At 37.2% G+C, this 23,443-nt stretch overlaps 1 protein-coding gene across 1 annotated transcript in view; it reads right to left on the bottom strand.

Moving 5' to 3' along the window:
- Window positions 1-23,443, bottom strand: part of MALRD1 (MAM and LDL receptor class A domain containing 1) — a 172,286-nt gene that overhangs the window by 43,518 nt on the left and 105,325 nt on the right. Inside the window, exons 23-26 of the mRNA XM_058669699.1 lie at window positions 21,254-21,499; window positions 19,756-19,913; window positions 4,715-4,895; window positions 2,321-2,449 (exon numbers count right to left, since the gene is read on the bottom strand). Coding sequence (XP_058525682.1) covers window positions 2,321-2,449; window positions 4,715-4,895; window positions 19,756-19,913; window positions 21,254-21,499 — 714 coding nt within the window. The remainder of the gene's footprint in view (window positions 1-2,320; window positions 2,450-4,714; window positions 4,896-19,755; window positions 19,914-21,253; window positions 21,500-23,443) is intronic.

Genomic DNA, 23,443 nt, shown 5'->3' with positions numbered 1-23,443 from the left:
TTATTCTACATTCTTTTTCATTCTCTATCAACCATCCTTGTCCCTTCTGTCCTACCTTATTTTAATGTGACTTTTTAAAGATTTATTCATTTTTATTGCAAAGTCAGATATAAAGAGAGGAGGAGAGACAGAGAGAAAGATGTTCCATCTGATGATTCACTCCCCAAGTGACCGCAATGGCCAGAACTGAGCCAATCCAAAGCCAGGAGCTTCTTCTGGGTCTCCTTGGGGGCAGGGTCCCAGGGCTTTGGGCCGTCCTCAACTGCCTTCCCAGGCCACGAGCAGGGAGCTGGATGGGAAGTGGAGCTGCTGGGATTAGAACCAGTGCCCATATGGGATCCCGTTGAGTGTAAGGCAAGGACTTTAATTATTATGCTATTGTGCCAGGCCCTTTTTTGATTTTCATATCCAAACTGTTATAATGTTCTTCAGCTTCTCATTTTGAGCAATGGTTGAATAAACTACCTTCATTCCTTTCCACCATCTTTTCATCCTTACATTCATGTGTGGCTGTAAGATCCCAATTGAACCTTCTATGTCATGTACACTCAAGCAATGAAAGGAAAAAATTAAAATTTCTATTCTTAAGACTGCCATAATGACATAAAAGGCTGGACAGAGCCTCCTCCTGGCAGCACCAGCATCCCACGTGGGTGCTCTTTAAGGCCTAGTGTCTCCACTTTTGATCCAGCTTCCTACTAATGGTCTGGGAAGTCAGCAGAGGAGGTGGCCCAACATGAACACCTGGAAGAGGCCCTTGCTTCAGACTGACCCAGTTCCAGTCACTGAAGCCATTTGGGAACGAGTCAACAGGCGGAATATCTATCTCCCCTTCTCTTTCTGTTACTCTGCATTTCAAATAAAAATAAATCTTTAAAAAAAATTATAATCCTTCTAGGGCTGTCATTATGCAATAGTGAGTAAAGACACCACCTGTGATGTTGGCATTCCATTTGGGTACCAGTTCATGTTCTGGGTGTTCTACTTCTGATCCACCTCCCTGCTAAATGGCTGGGGAAAACAGAGGAAGATGATCTGAGTGTTTGGATCCCAGCCACCAACCTGGTAGACTAGATGAAACTCCAGGAATGTAGTCATGTCTCCCATGATTCTGGTACAAACCCAACTACTTGAGCCATCATCACTGTCACCTAGGGGTATATGTTTGCAGAAAGCTGGAATCAGGAACCACAGTTGGGCATCAAACCCAGGTGCTTGGGTATGGGATGCACATATTTTACTGCTAGGCTAAAAGTCTGCTCTTAAAGAAAATATTTTCTAAATTATTATCTTTGTCATGATCCTTTGAATGGATAAAGCATTACCAAAACTCTTTCAGACAACTTGAATTTTCTCCAGAATATAATATTTAGCTATAGTTATACAATCAGTAAAGGATCAGCATATAGTTTTGAAGAGAAGCCTCTTCAGTTAATATCAGTAAATACCCAAGTCCACACACTCACTGTATTTATATGCTACAGGATTTTTTTTTTTATCCTTACTGGAAGCTGAGTAGGTAACAGTGCTATGCTCTTGGACTCCTCAGTCTCCGGAACTGTTAACAAACCTCTTTATAATTAAATGGGCAATACAAAACATACAAATTGCCTCACAGAACTGCCTTGGAATTACTGTTCCACACTAGTGTGAACAAACTGACACTTGTCTTTATTCCACTAAGTGTCAGGAGTAGCTTGTTATGCAACAGATAATAACTGCAGCCAGTTACAGGAATGACATCAAGATCCTGGGCAAAAGCTCATCAATTGGATGTATATGCTAAAACTATAGACTGGATTTTACACATGGCTATAAAGAAATTATTTAGATCAAAGCTTGATTTATTTTAATTTTTTTAAATGAGGAGAATTTCTGCTTTTTGCTAGCATAATATAAATGATAAAACTACTCATTAGATTAAATGTTAAACTAATATGTATTTAATGTGCTCTTCAATAAAATGAAGCATTTTTTGGAGAGAACAATGACAATGAAAAGACAACAGCTCATTATTCAATTTCTTGTCATTTCAATTATGACCTCCCACATAGTTAAGCACAATTATACAATGGGAAAGTTTTTAAATGTTGTCGTAAAGGCTTGTGACAGTTGTCAGTGTGGGAATGAAAGCAATAAGATGGCCATCCTTCAGATATTTGCATCGAAAATCTGGGGAAGATATTTTGACTGTCAAAAAAAGTATTTCAGCACATGGAAAGAGCGTTTTTACTCAGTCAATGATGCCAAAATGCTATTCCATTCATCAAGCTGGAGTTCATGCCGACATGGCTGCACTACAACAGGCAGATGCACCTACCACAGTAAGCTTCATCAGACCTATCCGAGCAGTCAGGCTTGTAGTCACAGACCAGGTGAGATGCAATACACTTGTTGTTCTGGCACAAAAAATCTGTGGTTTCTGAGCAGCTCTCAGAAGTTTCACCCACTAAGGGACAAACCAAAACAAAAGCAGTAATTAGTCAATATTTTCAATACATCTGGAAACTCCTCTTAGCTTTAGTATAGATTTCATACTGGTAAATATGCTTATTTTTGCATGTGTCCAAAGTATATTTATTTTTAAAGCATTTTTAACTGATTTTCTCTATGTAAGGTGAACACATTTCAAGTATTTCATAATACAGACTTAAGAGCATAGGGATACTTTCCACCCTAACCTCTCTTCCGCCTTGTTCCTACCTACCCTCCTTCTCCCTCACTCATTTAAAAAAAATTTACAATGATATACTCTCACTTTAATTCACAATCACAGGCTTAACACTGCATTAGGTAAACAATTGAACAAACAGAATGTAGGAAAAAAATGTTTAAGTGTCATTCATCAAGAGCATAGACAGAGGCTGTAAACTATCAATTTTGCTCACATAGATGATAATTTCATCCTCTGTGTATTAGACAACACAAAGCAGGGAAGACATGATATGTGCCTTTTAGGAATGGCTTATCTTGTTAGGAAAGACAGGATGTAAGCCAGGACAGTATTAGTTTGCTTTGGCCTGGGAGTCTATCCATCTAAGAATTCTGCTCCTGCTCCTGAGAAGAAACAGTCATTTATTTTCTGTTAGAAAAAAAAAAAAGGCTACGTTCTTTGTAAAATCGTAGGGAAATTTTGGAAGAATTTTTGCTTTTCTAGTATAAAAATCATTTTTATAGTAAGTCACTGATCACAATTTTAAAAATGTTATATCTGAAAAGACACTTATTGGAAGGGGCTCAAGAAGCACGTTTTCACGCTTAGCTTTCCTTTTTATATGTGCAGAATCCTATTTCCCTGGGTTGAGAAACCTTATCTCAAACCTCTCCAATCCTAATCCTAGCTCCCATATAACACAGATACCAAGAGTTATGTATACCTAAAATCACAAGGAGAGTAAATGTTGTTAAATTATGGAGAATATGTAAAGTAGCTTTTCAAAAACAAAAACAAAACAAAAATACAGCAGCCACCTTTCCTACAAACACTGTGGGTAGGGGCAAAAGAATTAGACAATTTATATCTTCTTTAAAAATCATTTATTTTTATTGGAAATAAAAATATTTCTCTGTAAATATTGCAAATTTACACAGAAAGGAAGACACAAAAAGATCTTCAGCTCACTGGTTCACTCCCCAGACAGCCACAATGGAAGGGTATTGGGAGGGTAACTTCCTCAATGGAAGGGTATTTTAATACAAGAGCAGCAGTATAAGTAGTCAGGTTTCTCTCCAGTCCCAGAGGCTGGCCACTAAGTCAGCAGCGTACAAAATCACAGGAGGCATATTTTTCACAGGCAGTCTGTGCCACACAAAGCTATTTTGGAAATCAAATGGAATAATCCCCCTGAACGAACTGTGCAAGCTTTGAAACTGTGCAAATGTATTCACATGGATTTTTTTAACATTTTCTGGGAAGTTTCATAAAGAAAAGTTTAGTGCAAAATACTTTACATTTAGAAGTTGTTATTCCCATGGAGAAGTGTGTTTATTAAATATCCTCAGCCCAGCTCTCAGGTTCAGTTCTCCTTGGACTTAAGCCAGCTGGATTTCTTTTTCATGTATGCACTAACTGCCAGGTATACTGCTCGATTTTTAATGAATCTAAATTAGCTAAAGGCATGTAAATATTCAGTTTATCATTCTAAGTCATGAAGAAAAGTAAATTCAAAGAATAACATTTCCACATGTTAGAAAGCATATGGAGTGAAGAGGGGAGTACTTGTGCAACTAAAAGAGAAGCAGCTGTTACAGTCTAAACCTTCACATCTCTCCTGAATTCCTGTGTTGAAATCCTGATCCTCAACAGATCACAGGGACCTGCTGGGGAGTGATCAGGTCACAGGGGGCAGCATCCTCATAATGGAGATCCTCATAAAACAGTCCTGCAGTGGAGGTCATTCATCCTTCCATCATGGAGCCCTTTCCAGACACCAAATCTGCCAATGCTATGATTCTGATTTCCCAACCTGCAGAACTGTGAGGAGAAAAACGTCTATTGTATATAAGGTACTCCATCCATGAGAATGTGTGACAGCAGCTTGAACAGAGTAGCATAGATATCATCTTTTACCATCTACTTGTTAATGGTTCAGGAACCCACACTTTATTCATTTATGTCTATACGCAACATAGAACAATTTATAAAGACATAGCAAAGAAAAAGTGGCTGAATTATAAAAGTACTTCCAAAATTAGATATTTTCTAGAAACTTACCCGTCGTGCAATTTTCAAATTCGATATCATCCACTGCTGCTCCTCCTCCCAGGTCCCTTGTTCTGATGCCTTGAAATATGACTTCAAAATTCCTTAATTTTCCTAGCATGACGACAGCCTTCTGCCAATGATTACCAGAGTCCTTGCTTTCTTGCCATACTTCCCAGAGATCTTTTTCTGTCTGAGGAAAAGAAGTTTATATTAGGGAAATTATTAATCATGAAATAATAAGGTACAAATTTATCTAGCATGGAAACACTTGACCAGCGAAAACTGAAAAAAAAAAAAGACATGTGAACTCATTAACGTATTTCCCCAAAGCAATACTAGCAGTGACAGCAATAAACTCATTCTGGTACATCCAGTGACAGCAATATACTTTCTTACTCAGTTAAATTAACTTGTCCTTATACGTACTCGAAAATTCTTGATGTTTGATGGAATCTGAACCATTTACCAAAAGCTCTGGGGAAACATTTCTCTATTTCCCCAATCGCAGTTCCATTTATCTATATTTCTTAACTACTGAGGTTTAAATCAGCAAAACAGGGAAAGAGGAAAGTAAAAAGAAGTATGTGGCAGAAATCATTTGTCTGATGGGATATGATAAAGGCATTGTAAAATGAATTGAGCACAGGGAAAATGATCACTTCCATGATAAGTCAGATTTCAAAGGTTTTATCAATGCACAATTATTTTATGTTAACAGTGAAAAATTATTTTTATGAATGAGAACTCTACAATGTTATTCAAACAAAAAATAAAAAAACTTATACAAATATCTCTTGTGAATGTCTAACATTGGTCAGTCAGTAAAATAGCATTCCAATAGATGGGCAGTCTCAGTATAATATACCATACCATGCATAAAATTCTAGTAACCAAACAAAATGTCCGTATACTATACCAATGTATACATCTGTTGGCCACATGACAAGGCATGAATTATATACATATTTCTTTGAATGGTCTAGATCTAGCTTCCCTAAGATCTAGATGACTCATAAATAACAATAATTTGTATTTAGCTAATAAAAACATTATATATATATGTATATATGTGTGTGTGTTTTTTGGCTCCTGAATAATTAATATTCCTTGGTCCCTAGTCATATTTTCAACTTGAATTCAGGATAAGAACTTTCCTCTGAACTTACAATTGAAACTGGAGAATGGATGGGAGAGTATTTTGTGCAAGAGCATCCAAAAAAAAAAAGAAACAGCAAGATATTACAACAGGCTTATAGTACATGGTTATGAAACATACAGTTTACAGATATGCCGAAGAATACAGGATAATGAAAAAAAGCAGAAATGTTTGAACATAGGATACAGTCTACGGCCATACCACCCTGAACGTGCCTGATCTCATCTAAACATAGAATACAAAGGAACTATATATTAATATTTTCATAATTCAGGGGACTAATGATAATAAATGTGGATGATGTTGTGTCCTGCTAAGTGAGAATCAGATGTTTGACCCAATGGTTTTTCTTCTGTGTGGCTTCTTTAAAAATACAGAATTACAGGATTGTCATCTAAAACTAACTTTGTAGCTAATTCACACACACAGTAGCTACAAAGTTAGTTTTAGATGAACTATCCTGTAATTCTGCTATATTTCTAATGTCACAGAGAGGAAAATACATTCACTGTAATTTTAAGAAAAGATAAATGAGCCATTAAGCAAACTAGTGATGGATTATGGTAAACTATCATTTCAACATATCTGTTATTCTTATTCTTTGGGTTGAACATTGAGTCTTATCATTTTAATTTTCAAAATAATTCACCAAATGTGCATTGGTGATTTATTTATACATCCATTAATTCATTTATTCAACAAATATTCAATAGCACTAAATATGATGTCAGATGACAGGGATAAAAAGAGACAACACTTGGAGGTAATAAGCTGAAATAGAACACACAAAAATAAGTAGATACGAGCTCTAATGCTTTCCCTCTCTCCATGTATACATACATACAAACACATAAATAAGACAAATACACATGTTCCTAGCAAAAACTTCAAAATGAGTGGTTATGTAGTCAATTCCAATTTTTCCCAAATATCTTTGTGCCTTATTCATTTACTTAATGTTTCAATCCAGTGTATGTAGAAAAAGAGAAAGACCTCACTTATAATTCATGACAATGCCAAAATTCAGAAACTTATCTCTTACAGTCTAGTGATTTTAAACTGAAGACATCAAAGAAACACACATGTAAATGTGGTAAACCACACTAATAATAAACAAGACAGTATTATAAAATATTTAATCATAGAAATTAAAAGAAATATATTTCCTTATAATTTAGCATTTCCTCCACTTTAACTTATTTTCCATAATTATGCATACTAACCCTCTGTCTTGCATATTTGTGTTTGCTGTTTGTTGAGCCTGAGCATTTTTTAATTTCAGAAAGCAAGAAAGTGCTTCATAGAATACACATAATGATTGAGGGTATTTCAATTAAATACAGGAGTCAACCAAAAGACTTTGCAGTTCCCAAAGACAGAATAACTTGAGTAATAAATCACTTCTGGATTATACCCCACAGTATAAACAAATGTTGATGAGTAAATATTGATATAAATAAAAGCTTGACTGAATAAATGGAAACAGTACACAGATGTTTCGTGACAAAAAAATTCTTAATTTACACAGCTGTTCAATTCTTTATAAGGTAGAATAATCTGAATTGACAGTGACTTTCTTAGTCAAAGATTCTATTATGAACTGGGGGAGTTATCAAGTATTATTTCAAGGTAGATGATGAAGGGTAACAATGATGGTCTCATGTTGGAAGCATCAGTCTTTTGGTATCAGCTTTTGTTCGCTTTTTAAAATACGATGCTCTCATATCAAAGTATCAAGGTTTAATAAGCAGCTTTGTCCTCTGAATTCAGCTTGTCACCAATGCAAGACCTCCAGGAGGCAGAAATGATAACTCAGGAGGCCTGAGTGTCTCAACACCCGGGCAGCCATGCTGCCCAGAGGGCTCGGGTTCCCCGCCACGATTCCAGCCTAGCACAGCCAGGCTTTCCACCACGTACGTACGTACATGGGGTGAGCGGCTCTTGGGCCAGTGCGCCATTTGGTGCCAGGCTTCGCCTGCTGGCCGCCCAGCCAGGAAGTTCTGGAATTTGTTTTCTTTGATATGCTACATGAGTCGCTCCATGCTGAACCCACAGTTCTCTGAGAATGTGTATTAGTCCTTAAGATTCTCAATGGCAATTCATCTTCCTCTGAAGAACCTGTAGTCACTTTATAGTGCAGATTGCCAACACCAGTTCATTCAAAAGGCAAAATTCCGGGCTTGTCCAGCAGGATACCCCATTACCTGATAGGATGAGGGATCAGCAGAGGGGTCACAGAAAGCAGGACTATGACATTGTCTGGCATTCGAGAACCATACTCGGGGCTAGAACGTGTCAGGTATGCGTGGACCAATCCCCTGAAAACTCTGACCCCACTGGACGGTTTAGGACGGCCGGTGGAGTCTATGCAGGAGGCATGACAGTCTATGGGGTGCACTGGGCTGACCCAGAGCAACCTCTGGCATACTTAACACTGGCTGGGAACAGGCCTGGTTGGGGAGCTTGGGGGAGGCCTTGGCTGGGTGGAGCTTACCACTAAAGGGCGCAGGAATTGGAAGGGGGCTGAGTTCTGGTCGGGTCACAGTTGTAATCCCTTGGCACAAATATGGATTCGGACTTGACACACCACGCCAGGTTAGACCGCAACACAGTTTGGTGCTCTGGAGGACCAGGGTAGATGTGGGACGGGCTCGGCTAGGTTTCAACCCCAACTGAGCCATATATGAGCTATATGTGGGTATGGATGAGCTGTGGCTGGGCTGAAACTCTCAACAGCAGGAACCAGAATGGGCTGAAGAACGGTGCTGGCCGAAGGATCTGCTGGTATGCGTGAAGCCTGACACCAGGAAGGGGCCTGATGGAGGAATCTGAACAGTTCCTCTGACAGGACACTGACCCTAGAAATAAACGCAGGAAGTATGGAGGTAAACAACCCAGAAGAGGCTTTGGAAAGTGACCCACTGGCATACATTTCGCTCGGGTTGGGGGCAGACCAGGCTGAGTCAGTTCACGTCATCCACTGGCAAATCCGAGCGCTGGAACTGTGTGGGGACTTGGCCAGGTTTGGTTGCGATAAAAACAGTACAAAACACAAAATGCCAAGGTGAAATGACCTGTGCCAGTAGGGAATGCAGCACCAAACCAGCACACCTCCCACTGGTTTAGGTGAGGGACGAGTGTGTGATGGGCAGAGCTGCAAGAGCTGCAATACTCATTGGTTCCAATGGAGGTTGGGGCTCAGAATAGAACCAACCCACGGGTTACAACCACCAGCTGATCGGAGTGATGGACTGTGGCGGGTACTGTGCTTACTAGTAGTACATGTAGGAGCCTGGACTGGGAACACCTCAAAGTTTCTTTGGGGATTCCCCTGAACAAAATGGAGGAATCAAAACATTAACCAAGAAAAGATAGAAGATGGAGTAGATCAACCAACCACCTCAGCTATATGTTTGCAACAAAAAACTGGACAAGGGGAAACTCTAAGATAGACTATGTCAATCAGTGGACTCTGCACCAGTCTCATCGTACCTGGATTGTTGCTGATGATATGTTGGAGCTTCTAATTGATCGAGGTGACGCTCTGCTGGCTCTGCCTTCAAACCTGATAGGGCCTCCCTAAGAGGCCATTGAACTTGACTGGACAAGTGGGATGCTGGACTCTGTATGATGTGAACTTGTAATTAGGGAATCCCAACAGAACTTGAGCTGTGGTTATGCATCAAGGTGAAGGAATTCACCATGAGGGAAGGGTTTGGGGTGAAGGGGGGAGAATCCCAGTACCTATAAAATTGTGTCATGTAATACAATGTAATTAATGAATAAATGAATAGAAAAAAAATATAAAAAAAAAAGAAATGATAACTCAAATGACTTGTTTCTGCCAAACTTCTGGAACATCTGGACAACTGACTCTGGCCTGGTCCAGCTCCTGACATGAATGGGCTGAAAGTTGGATCAAAACTTTTCAGTACTTATTGGCCTTAAAATACTCTTGAGGAGGTAAAAGCTAATTTTCACTCATTTAAATTGTGTGAATGTTAAACATTTGAATAGCTCAAGGGAATAGATGTCTAGTCTAGTGATTTCAACACTTGCATGCTACGTTGGAATGCCTAGAGTTGAATCCCAGTACCAGCATCTGATTTGAGCTTCATCGCAATGTGGACCCTCAGAAGCAGTGGTGATGGACTACATGGGAAATACAGATTGTTCCTCAGTTCCCAGTCCTGGCCCCAGTCCTGTCCTTCCTGTAGTAGGCATTTGGGGAGTTAAACATTGAAATGAAACCTCCTTTCTCTATTTCTCCCTGTTGACTTGCCTCTCCAGTTCTGCCTCTCAAATGGAAACAAAAACTTCATTAAATGTTTTTCTCCTAAATATGAATTATATTTGTGAAGATAATTTTCCTATTATATACTATTAGTTGTTCTAAATCCCAGGTAATACAAAAGAGAAAGAATCATCTCTAATATACTAAAGCCTACTTTTCTGACAAAGTTACATCCAGAATGACTCTGGTGAGGTCTTAATTGTACCCTCTATACAGAAAATACCCCTGAGCCCTGTAAAATCTTAATCTGTGATATTCAAGATGCTGTATACATAGGGGTTGATGACTGAGTTCCACTGTATTTCACTCTATATTTGACACCCAAAGGAGAAAAAAAAATTTTTACATTGAACACAGAAGAATGAGAAAAAAATAAATGATAATTCTTTAGGAAGTATATAACAGAATAAAAGTTTAAAAAGACAGCAAGGTCAAAAACATGATGGCAGTTATAAATGACTGCATCTGTTCATTCATCTGTTCATTGGCACACTGTCACTCATCACTGCTAATAACAAAGGCAAACAGCAGAACATCACTCTAGGATAAAACTACTAAATTTAACCTAGCTCTCTTGTCTTTCCTGGGGAGAAGAATGAGAGAGATAATAAAACAGAGATATGTAAAACATAAGTGTGTAAAAAATGATCAGTAAAGTATAAATATCACTTCCCAAAGGAAAAGTGTATAAACTGTTTCTAAGGCTTGAATAAAAATATCACAGCAAATATTGAAAATATAAATCTTCTCACTCTACCCAACAAATAGAGGACTTATATGCAGGATTTACAAAGAGTTTCAGAAACTTAAAAACAGCAGAACTAACAACCCTGTTCAGAAATAAGTGAAGGAAATGAGCAGGCATTTTTCAAAGAACAAATTTAATATATAATGTATATGAAAAAATGCTCAGATTCCCAGGAAATGCAAATAAGAACCACAGTGAGGTTCTACCTAACTCCAGTGAGATTGGTCTACACTGGAAACTCCACTAACACCTGCAGGTATGGATGTGGGGGCAACGGTACCCTACTTCACTGATGGTGGGAGTGTAGCCTGGTGCAACCACTACAGAAGCCAATATGGAGACTGACTAGGCAACTATAGGCTGATCTACCATATGGCCCAGCTATCTCACTACATGGAACATATCCAAAGAAAGTGAATCTGCATATGAGTAAGTGGCATGCAACCCTATATTTATAGCAGCCTGATCCATAATAGCAAAGACAAAAATGGATGCCCATCAGAAGAAAAATGGAAAGAGAAACTGGTACATCTACCCATGGGATACTCATAGCCATTAAAAAGAATAAAATTCTATCATTTGTAACAAAATGATACCAACTAGAGACCATAATGTTCACTGAAATAAGCCAATTCCCAAAGCATAAATATCAGATGTTCTGATATAAGGTAACCTTCATGCAAATTATAAAACAAATAGATATACAGGTAAATATATATACATATATTCACATAGATGAAATGTATAGTGGAAACTATCACATCAGGAAGTGAAGACATGTTCCAGGAGGCATCTCTACTCCTGAATAAAAGGGAGACTCCCAATTAAACTGTTGGGAGGATTTAATATTAACCTTGAGAATTTAATATTACCTTTCCTAACTTTTATCTATACCTAGAATACCATGATGCCCTTAAATAGCAGGATGTTGCACTTATGATTTGCTGAAGGACCATACTACTGTAGTAACTTGGGGGAAAACAGAATGGGAGAAGAGAATCTTTTTTATTATTTTGTATTGTTATTTTCCATGACAAAGTTTAGTATAGTTGGTTATACTTCATAATGTCACATAGATTTATTGGTTTTTGCTAAAATTCTATGAAAGCACTTTCCCTTTTTCTATAAAATAATGGAAATTGGTCAAGATCAACTCTATCACAGGGACCATATGATATAGAGATTGCCCACTTCACCTCTCTCTCCTCCTCCTTCCATTTTCTCCCTTATCCCCTGTTTTCTCCAATATTATTACAGTAGTAATGATGGAAGGGGGAAATCCATAAACCTGCAAAATGTATTCTGGAAATTGTTATAAATTCTTTACAAAGATTTATTTATTTGAAAGGTAGAATACAGAGATGGGGTTAGAACTAATAATAAAGACCTTTATATATAGTATTTACCTGAAAATCATATTCTCACTGAAATGATTACTACCACACATGTCTTTCATGTGTCATTAATAAAGTGGAGAGCCAAGGCATGTTCTCTGTGATATAAGGTAACCTTAATGCAAAATACAAGATCAACAGCTACACAGAAAAACATGCATACACATATATTTATCTAGAGGAACTGTATAATGGAGGCAAGTACACCATAAAGTGGAGATACACTGTAGTATGCATCTCTACTTCTGAAAAAGAAATGGACTTCGGTTGAAACTGTTAAATATATCTTGATAATTCCATACCTACACTGTCATGATCAGCTTAAACAGAAGAACAATGGACTTGTGGCTATTAAGTGACTGAACTATTGCCAGAATATCGGAGAAAACAGTGTGGCGAATGTTGGGGTGAGGAGGATAGAAGGGGAAATCCCCGGGCCCAAGGAATAATATAATGAAAAATAAAGATTTTTAAAATAAAATTAAATTAATTTTAAAAGCAATCTGAAAAAAAGATTATGCAATGTATAATTACTTTCATTGCTAGAGAAATTCAATTCTCAGTTGTTAAATTTCACTCTAAATTTGTGTCTCGGGAGCCAGAAATCAATTGCTATTGTATGCAAAAATAATGCCATAATTGTATTTTCTAAAAAATTTTGTAACATGTTGTCTTATTAGCCTTCAGATTTTCAAATTGTAAGTTCCTGAAATATTAGCGGTCTTCTGATTTATGTGTCTCTGTGTCTATTTTGTATATGTGACATTGTTAACATGTAATCAATATCCTACCAGAATCTTCGCTATTGGGTTATGTGAAATTAGCTTCTCATCCTCTGATTACTGTGTTCTGACATAAAGGGATCTTATTGATCATAAAATTGCAAAGATATTGCTTAGCAGTATTCTACATTACATATTTTGCTAAATATGACTGATGCTAATATAAAGGTAGGGAAGAACAACATATAAATGGGCAGAGCCTCTATGGAAGCAATAGGAATTTCCTGTAGATCAAAGAAGTGGGTTTCTCTTTTCACAATTTCTTTCAGAAAAAAAATGCTGTTTCTCTACATCAGCATCTTCCCCAGTCCTCTAGAGGACTCGGTTCATTACTGGGATCATTTAACTAATTGTTGCTTCATCAAAGCAATCAGCCGCTGGTGGATTGCCTGGTCATCATTTCCTTCTACTTCCATGCTCCTCCTTGGCACAAACACACTAACCTCTGCTCTAATCAATGAAATCTCTTTACCTAAGCCAAACTCTCAATATATCTTTCAAATTGGAGGCTTTTAATTCTGCATTGACCAAGAAAAAAAAAAAAAACAGCAGCCATCTAGTTTTGAAGACTGGAGAAGGAGATGATGAGCTGTCCAAGTCACATTTATGAGCTCTGATGGTGGAGAAAACACTTGAGACTTATTTGGAATATACAGAACATGTCAATGATAGCACAATTAATCCTGCTGCATCTAATCCAGCTTGTAATAATAAAATTTGTTTCTTACATATTTGAGTGTATGAACTCTTGGATAACTGTATATCAGCATAGTAATTATTGTACTTTATGCAATGCTTCATATATTTAACTGCAGAAGCCTGTATCCAAGAATCTAAAATGCCCCTTTAGAACACAGCTCATCTTTTCCTACCACAACCCAAGTCAACTGAATATTTCCTGTTACTCCTTATTTAAGTCAAGGATATTCTTGATTCATCTCCTAAACCAGTGGTACAGTGTTATACAAAGAATGTTAGTGCACCGGAGAACCAGCATACAAATCAATGCCCTCACTGGCAGAGTTTCTGTAACACAGTGTCCAAGAATAGTGATTTTTAAATATATATATCCATTTATATATATTTATATATATATATATATCCTTTAAAGATATATATTCAGGTATCACATATATCTACAGCGACAGAAAAAGACAACAATGTTTATTACCATTTGGCAGATTTGAAGGGAGCATTCATTCTTACAGAAAGCTGACAATGGAGCAAGAATTTTCTAACAACACCAGCCTCTGTGCCCCTCATAACCATGGTAACACTGATATTCACCTCCCAGAGCATAGTCCAACCACTGAGCCACTCTTAAATTATCCCAGAGGACACCAAGTAAGTTATGTGAATAAAATTAAAATAAATGAAAACAGACAAAAACTGCTCTTGGCGAGTGGTGCCAAAATGAAGTAGGTTAAGCTGCCACCTACAACTCTGTAGTCCTGTATGGGTGTCAGTTTGAGTACCAGCTGCCCCACTTCTTTTTTTTTTTTTTTTTTTTTTTTTTTTTTTTTTTTTTTTGTTACTTTTTTCTTTCTTTCTTTTTTTTTTTTTTTCTTTTTTTTCTTTTTTTTTTTTTTATTTTAAATTCATTAATTACATTGTATTATGTGACACAGTTTCATAGGTACTGGGATTCTCCCCCAGCTGCCCCACTTCTGATCCAGCTCCCTGATAATGGCCTGAAAAAAGCAGTGGAAAATTGTCCAAGCGTTTGGGTCTCTGCCACCCATGTAGGAGACTTGAAAGAAACTCCTGGTTTCAGGTTTTGGTCTGGCCCAGCACCAGCCAAATGCAGCCATTCTCAGGAATGAATTAGCAGATGAAATATACAGCTGTCGCTTTCTTCCTCTCTCTGTTTAACTCTAACTTCTAATTAATTAATTAGTTAATTAATTAATTAACATGACCATAATTCTTTAGAAGATGAGTGGATACATGCCCTGTGGTGATCTCACAACTTGAACACTGATTTTTCTGTCATTAAGGGAAGCCTGGAAGCTTGAGAATACTACCATCCTTCCACACCACAGTGACTGACTCTGTATCTGGACATTTCTCTAAGTAAAAATATTTTCATCTTACAGTGTAGCCATCCAGAATGGGGGGCAAAAATATGACCCAACTAAAGAATGGATAAAAACAAACACATAGTGGTTATAAACAGCATACTTCTTATCTAGCTGAAATTTGATTAAATGCGTCACAACCCAGTACATGAGTTACTGATGAGCACTAAACACAAAGATGAATATACGAGGAGCTCATTCCTTCCTCACTTATGCTGAATGTGAAGAATGTTAGATTCCACAAATAAGACACAATGGAAAGAAACAGGACTATATTAACAATAAAGATAATTTTTAATCTTTCCACATAGAACAGTGACCAGCTACACTTAACCTCTACTGTGATGTCTTCTTTTTAAAATCTTTTTCCGTTTATAAAGTCAGAACACTGTTTAGTCCAGTAATTTATTCAATAAACCTGTTTCATGACTGGCCCTGAGTCTTATGAATAAGGAAAGTTCAATAACTTCATGAATGCACCAATCACTGAAAAATCGTCACATAAAATACTAGAATTGAGGCAGGTGTGGTAGAGTTGCATGCTACACCTCCATCTGCAGTGTTGCATTTAATAAGGATGCTGATTCAAGTCCCAGCTGCCTCACTTCCAATCCTGCCGGTAGCCTGGAAAGGCAGTAAAGTTAGCCTAAGTGCTTGGGCCCTTACTCACACATGGGAGACCTAAAGGAAGCTCCTGGCTCCCATCCTTGGACTGGCCCAAGTTTGGCTATTGCAGCTATTCAGGAGTGAACCAGTGGATGGACAATCTATGTCTTCCCAACAAAAATAAATCTTTTTTTAAATGATAGGATTAAATAAAAAACACAATGCAAAATAGCATCAGGGAAATAATTATTCTGAATTGGTTTTGAAGATGATTTTCCCTTTTAAAGAAGGAGGATATTTATAAGAGAATATTTAAAAATGCTGAGTGTAAGGAAGTCTACATTGTTAAGAAAACTGTTAAGTATTAGTAGATGAAGGTAGATGGGAGATAGACCATGTGGGAATCAGGTGGCAGTGAAGGGAAATATTAAAGGAAGGGTCAGCTAGAGGAAGCTGTGTATACTGAAATGAATAGAATTTATCCTCTGTGACTTAGACAGCCATTAAATGATTTCGATACTGAAATTATATGATGATGTATGTGTTCCACAATGAAACCTTTTGTGGCAGTTTAGAAAAAGACTTTACTAGGAGCCAAAGTAAATACAGATTCTTGTCCCAGACACTAACAGAGATGTGAAGGTAGAATGTAGGACAAGTTTTAAACCTGTTGTTTAGTAAGGACTTACAATGTTGGATACAAGACAAAATTATGAAAAGGTTATGGATTAAATTTATAGGAAATCAAAATTTATTGACTTTGTGAATTGGAATATACATTTTTTTTCTTATAATGGTAGAAAAGGAGACTTCTCATATATGACTCCAAAAAAGAACTTCTGGGTCATATTTGTTGTATAGTATGTGAGCTTTAATTTTGCAGCAATATCAGTAATCAGAAGTAGCTCTATGGAATGTTTTGACCATAATAGTGTAGTTAGCTTTCTACTCTGGAATTACTCTCAATTTCAGTAAAATATGTGGACATCACAGAAACCACTAAAAATAAACATAATATTGTTATTATGACAGACATCACTTTAGTTGTTAGGAATCATACTAATATGAACAAACTTTTAATCTAAACCTCTAAACAGTTTGTGTTGAAATTCCAAGGAGAATAGAAAATACATCAAAAATAGTGAATATTGTCTAAAAATGTAATTTTATTTTTCACATTTTCTAAACCATAGTATTCATGCTTGAAAGTAACATGAGGGAGTAGTGGCGTATATTTTACATATCAATTACCTTTTCTTAAAGGATTTACTTCAAAAAAAGTTTACTTATTTATTTGAAAGTCAGAGTGACAAAGAAATAAAGACAAAGAGGGAGAGAGACATCTTTTGTTCCTTGGTTTACTTCCCAGGTAACTACAACAGCCAGAATTGTGCTGCTCCAAATCCAGGAACCAGGAGCTTCATTCAGGTTTCCTATATGAATAGCAGAGGACTAAATAGCTGGGCATGTTACACTGTTTTTTTCCTGGACTTTAGCAGGGAGTTGAATTGGAAGTGCAGCAGTTGGGACTTGAACTGGTACCCATGTGGGATGTTGGCTTTGCAAGGAGCAGTTTTACCTAGTATATCACAGCATGAATCCTTCATCAATGATTTTTTAAAACTTTTTTTAGTCTGATATAAAGGGAGGAGAAACAGAGATGAGATGGGAAAGTGATAGAGAATTAAAAGGAGAGATATCAGAGCTTTTACCTGCTTGTTCAAAACTCAAGTATCTCTTCTCAAAATCTTGTCATCTGTATGTTGAAATAAAAAATGATCAGTAGCCAATATGAAAGATCACTTCTAGGGCTCAAAGAGTACTCAGAAATATTATATTAGGAGAAAATAATCAAGAAAAGTTTTACTATATGCTGAATACTCCAGATTTCACTTGGCTTACTATACAGGAAAAAGTGGTTCAACACAGAAGGAATACTTCCTAAGGGACAGCAGTGGAGATTGGGCCAGAGAGGACACATCCAACATTGGAACATTTAAAATTAAGTAACACGAGACAGCTGAATGGTGCCCTATAGCCATTTTAGGGTATATAGCAGCCGGTCCGGTCCTGTATATAAACTAAAATTGAGACGTCAATGAGCTAATCATAGGATGTGGTTAGGACTTGCTTTTTTTTTTTTTTTTAACATACTGGTTACTCAAAACCATGTCAATTCCATAATGTTGCAAATTGCTGTTGATGTTATATTGGGACTCTTAATTGACTGGGATGATATTCTACCAGCTCTAACTTCGGACCAGAAATGGTCTCCCCAAGAAACTGTTCAACCCATCTGGACAATAAGTAGCTGGACTCCATGCTTGGTATATGTTTGCAAGGAAAGAATCTTGATTGAATTTGAACTGTAATGCTGCATCAAGGTGGAGGAATCCACCAGGGGAGCAGAGCCTATGAAACTGTCACATAATGCAAAATAATTAATAAAAATCTAAAAAAAAAATTAAGTAACATTTAAAACAAGTAAAATCAGAGGAAAAAACATGCATAATCCCAGCTCCTCTTGGGCTTGCCCTCAGGCTAGATCATTCTCAAGCCAAAAAGCAGGTAAAAATCCAGTATAGTTCCACTCAGAGTAGCCCAAGGAGGACACTGTAATGATGACAGAAACACATATTATGCTAGTTACCAAAGTGAAACACTTACCCTAAATGCATGAATATAAAATCAGTGTTAAGAGTTCCCTCCTGCATAATCAGTATGACTACATAAAAGTTATATACCTTTTAAATAAGTAGGAGTCATTTGTACAAGATGAAGATAGATTTTTTAAATCCTTGTTAAATTTCTACAGTCATATATTGAAGAAACCACAGGTGCTTCATATGACTTGGTAGGAAGATTAATATCTCAGAATAGGTCAATTTAACATCTTATAGTAAAATGAAATGTGCTATTATGAGATAGCTGAAATAGAAACATGAGTGAAATAACTCATTGAAGATTCTATCTCTGATGGACTGGATCACTCACACACATCCCACATTATCAAGCATTACATTCAAAAGAATTGGAAAAACACTCCTGTGAGAATTTTAAGCACAATATTTCAGTTAGATTCCACATCTGACTCAGAAAAAAAAATCACCATGGTTATTGACTGCATGTTCTATATTAGGCAGACTTTTCTGTATCATTATAGGAGAACTGTAACTTATAAAGTCGATTCAGGTTTCCAATCAACATGGACTGTGCAGTCACAACTATTCAGACATTATGTATGAGCCCTTTGGTATTTGGGTCAAGCATTTCTTATCAAGGACTTGGCACTTCACTTTAAGTGGCAATGGATTTGACAGTATGTTTAAAATCAGCTTTCTTGGAATATCAACTAGATTTTTAGAATGAACACACACACATACACACCTTTTTTGTTGCATCTGAGTAAATATATTTGAACCAAAATCACTGATATTAATAATTTGGTATATTGATCCCTGAACACTGTCACTTTGTTATGCTAAATTTAAGTTCTGACAGAAGCATCCAAATAATTTGCCAAAAGAAGCACTTTACTGTGTTGGTTAACAACTTGATCCTTCTCCAGAGTGGTTCAGTCCTTTACCCTGTGTGCTTAGACCCATAATGTCTACTATTAGTATCCATAGCGATTGCTCACACAGAAAAAAGTATATAGGTACTCTCCATCCAGATGTACAAGTGATCTATCTTATTTTAACCGAAAAGGTTAGTGAAGCGAAGATCCACATAGAATAAAGACACATGGCTTAGACGTATCAAGAAGAGAGACTGTGGATTCAGTAATAATCACAGAATAGAATGCTGAACTCAACTGGTGTCCAGGTACCAATTTGTCAAACCCCACAGGGCATTTGAATCACTACAGCAGCTCCTTCCCAGCAAACAGGCCTCCCTTGGTCAATTGGAAGGGTTATAATTAGCTCTCTTAGAGAGAGAAAGCTTATTATGGATCAAAAAGAGCTTATTATTTGGCATCACAAAGATCCTACCTTAATGAGCACATGAATGGATCCTGTGGCTTTGGTGGATATGAAATACCAAAAACTCAGGGTGCAGGCTGCGCTAGACTCTTGCCACACTGGACTTTTGAGGTGTGCTTTCTCCCCACGCAGACCCATTGGGGTAGCTTCCAGATAAATGAAGTGTCCTAGGAATAACAATGGAATTCACACAATGCAAAATGAGATTATTTTTAAGTTTGCCCATGCTAGTGATTTTAATTACATTCTATAGCATCTGAGCTGCCAAACATTTCTCGTAGAACCAGAAAAAAAAAATAATACCCCTCTCTAGTTCACTGATGGCATAGTTTCCAAAAGTCTACTTTCAGCAAATCTCTTTACACTATGCAGATGGCCGAATTAACAGCATATTCATGTCAACAAAATAGTGATAGAAATCATTTAATGGTTTCTAACTAGTGAGTTCAAACAATGCAGTTTCCCCAAGAAATCAATATAGGTGCATGAATGCTGTCAAAAATTCAGTTACCTACTGAATGTGCAAGTAGATCAGAGAATTTTAGCATCTAATATGAGAGGAAAATGGAGTTTTATTCTTGGATTTCAAAATACCCAAATGTTTTTCTGTCTGTATCTGAAAATCTGAATGAGATTTAGGTCATCCTTTCTCTGGCTTGGTCACCTCTTTGGATTTTCTGTTTTGCTTTTTGGTTGGCTTTTTTTTTTTTACAAGTCTCTGAAATATCATTTTTCTTTTTGTTTTTTTTCTTAAACCTGTGTATTACTCCCACTTTGAAACATTCAAGTTTCCCTTGTTCATCCAGCTAATGTCCTGCCTCCTTGGACATAGCATTTCATCCTTGACCTCAGCTGCTAACTACAGAAATGATCCATGCCTAACATCCTTAACTTATATAGTCTGACAGTTACATTATGCATTTGTATATTCCCAAGGTTTTCCACATTATGGACTGAATTGTGGACCCACACAAAATGCCTGAGCTCTAAACTTAGTCCTTATGAAAATGATCGTATTTGAAAAGAAAATATATTTACTGATGATTAAACTGAACCAAACTAGGGAAGACCCTTACTCACTATGGCACTGCCTTAATAAAAAGGTAGAGATGAGTGCAGAAAAGAATGCATTCACAGCAAGAAGAAAATGTGAAGTCATACAGAGAACCACAAACTACAAGTCAAGAATGAGACCCCCCAGCACCTAGGAAGCAGGCAAGGAGACAGTGACTCACATGGCTTTCAGAAAGAACCAATCCTTACTAACACCTTGCTCTCAAACTTCCAGCTTCCAAAGCTGTAAGAAAATCAATATCTGTTGGAGCCGCTCAATCCACAGCCCTTTGTTATGGAAGCCCTGGGAAACAATCTTCATTGGACATTTAACTGATCTGCTCTGGTGTCATGAGTGTCCTCTGGAGTTCTAGCAGGATGGGGCTGAGTGGGGGGATAACGTGAAGCTCATTGTGAATATGATTAGAGCCACTCTACCAACCCAATAACCTACCATTTTCATTTCCAAGTGTGTGGTCTTCAGGAGGCCTCAGGCTTTGATGAGAACCAACCCCTAATACCCAATCGAAGTTTTCAGCCAGGGAGTTCTGCCAGCCACACCAGCCATCTTCAAAAGTACAGGAACCACCACATTCGTTTTCATCTGTGTTGTCTCCACAGTCATCTACAAAATTACAGCTTTGTTTCTGTCTATAACATTTGCCATTCTGACACTCCTGATACCCATATGGGCAGTTACCTAAAAAAAAAAAGAAAAACATGAGAACATTCAATGAGGAGGTGAAACGTAAGAATACATTCACTTACTATGTAAAGGAACTGAGTGTTCTTAGGAATTTGAAGCATTAGGTCACTAGTTCTCCTAATGCATTCTAGAGTTCTCGAATGGATAATTCCGAAATGGAAAAAAAAAAAAAGTATCACTTTGATTTAGGAAAGTAACCCAAGTCCCTCAGCAGCATTTTTTACCAGGTGTGTTAAGAATATAGATTATACCTAAGAGCCAAGGTGAGTCATTTTGTTTTTTACTCTGATACAAAATCTTTAGGGTTACTAACAGCACATGTATTATGGGATATTCGGAATACAATGTGTTAGGATTCATTTGTCCCAGTATTTTTCAGAAGCCAAACATATAAGATACTTTCCCAGAAGCAGGAACAAAAATATATAACCAACAACCATCTTTCCAGCAGATTTTTCTCCAGAAGAACTATTTATCTGTTTGCTATTTGGATTGTTAACAACAATTTCCCTGCAGACCAATGTCAACCACAGAGATTTATTCACAAAACAAAAAAGAAAACAATGCTTCCAATGACTGAATTTTTAACTGAAATTCTATTTATTCTTTATTTGACTTGGATTATGCTAGTACCTGATGAGCTTCAGTCTTTTTATCTAAAAGGGAGGGGGATCTGGGTGGGAGTAGCAAAACCCTAGAGAAATTAAACAAATGAAATAGACTATTGTATCTATTACTTATGCTTTGAACAGTGCCTAGTCCTTAGTCGGTACACTGTAAATACTAATCAATTTTTTTCAGTGTGAAATATAGTGCTTTGGAAATAACAAATAGTTCAATATACACATTGAGGTATTATCACTGCATTGGTCCAATGTTACAGCATAGCATAATCATTGATGGGTAATGTTACTAAAAACAGGGAAGTCATCAACAAACCCATCTAGTGACATCAGCTTCACACTTGTTCTCTGACATTAAAGGATCAGACTTCTTTGTTCTTCCTTCCTTCCCTTTTCCTTCTGCCAGTTGCTTCATTTTAGCAGTGGCACTTCTCAAGCTTGAGGCAAATGGCTTCACGGTTGAAGGCTGGTATGGATCAGACATTGTGGGTGATGTTTCAGGTATTTATTGGATGGTGTTCTGGGAACTGGAAACTCCTTGTGACAAAACTTCATATAGAAGAGCTTATGTCCTGAATCATTGCACATTTTAGGCAGATATGGTAAGGAAGGAAGTAGATGAGTGGGATGCCAAAAAAAAAAAAAAAAAAAAAAAAAAAAAAACCCTACCAGGGAGGAAATGCACATTCTGAAACCCAAAAGCTGCTCTGTGCTCTGTGCTCTGTGCTCTGTGCTATTCCTGGACTACTGATTTGCCTTTGCCCAATTAAATGGAATCTCCCTTTATAAGGCCTTTGGAAATAAGCTTTAGCCATGCAGTCTACCTCTAAGGAAACTTTTTTGTCTGGGCTAATTGTTAACCTTTTTCTCAGTGTGACACCTAACTTCCTTCAGTTAGGTGCCCAGTTCAGTATTAATACAAGGGCATGGGGAGACACACAAGATCAAGATTTTAGCTATAGAGCTCACTGAGAATCATTAACATTAAAGTATTTTGAGCTACACATAGGATACTGACACTTTCATTTACAGATGGGAAAACAGATTAGAGATGCTTAATGACATAAATTTTTTTAAACACAGAGATAAAATTTGGACCACTACCATTTTCAGAATCTTTTTGAAGGGTTATTTAATATCATTGTAAAGACAAATTTACAGAGACGGAGAGACAGAATGATCTTCCATCTGCTGGTTCACTCTCCAAATGGCCGCAATGTCCAGTGCTAAGCTGAGCTAAAGCCAGGATATACCTGGCTGCCTTTGAATTCTGTTACCTTCTTCAGTTTATAGCCCCTAGTTACTGCTGATTTGG

The sequence above is a fragment of the Ochotona princeps genome, chromosome 10 (genome assembly GCF_030435755.1).
Source record: "Ochotona princeps isolate mOchPri1 chromosome 10, mOchPri1.hap1, whole genome shotgun sequence".
Taxonomy (NCBI): domain Eukaryota; kingdom Metazoa; phylum Chordata; class Mammalia; order Lagomorpha; family Ochotonidae; genus Ochotona; species Ochotona princeps.
Note: the sequence above shows the minus strand (reverse complement) of the source record. Positions and strands in the feature narration are given on the sequence as shown.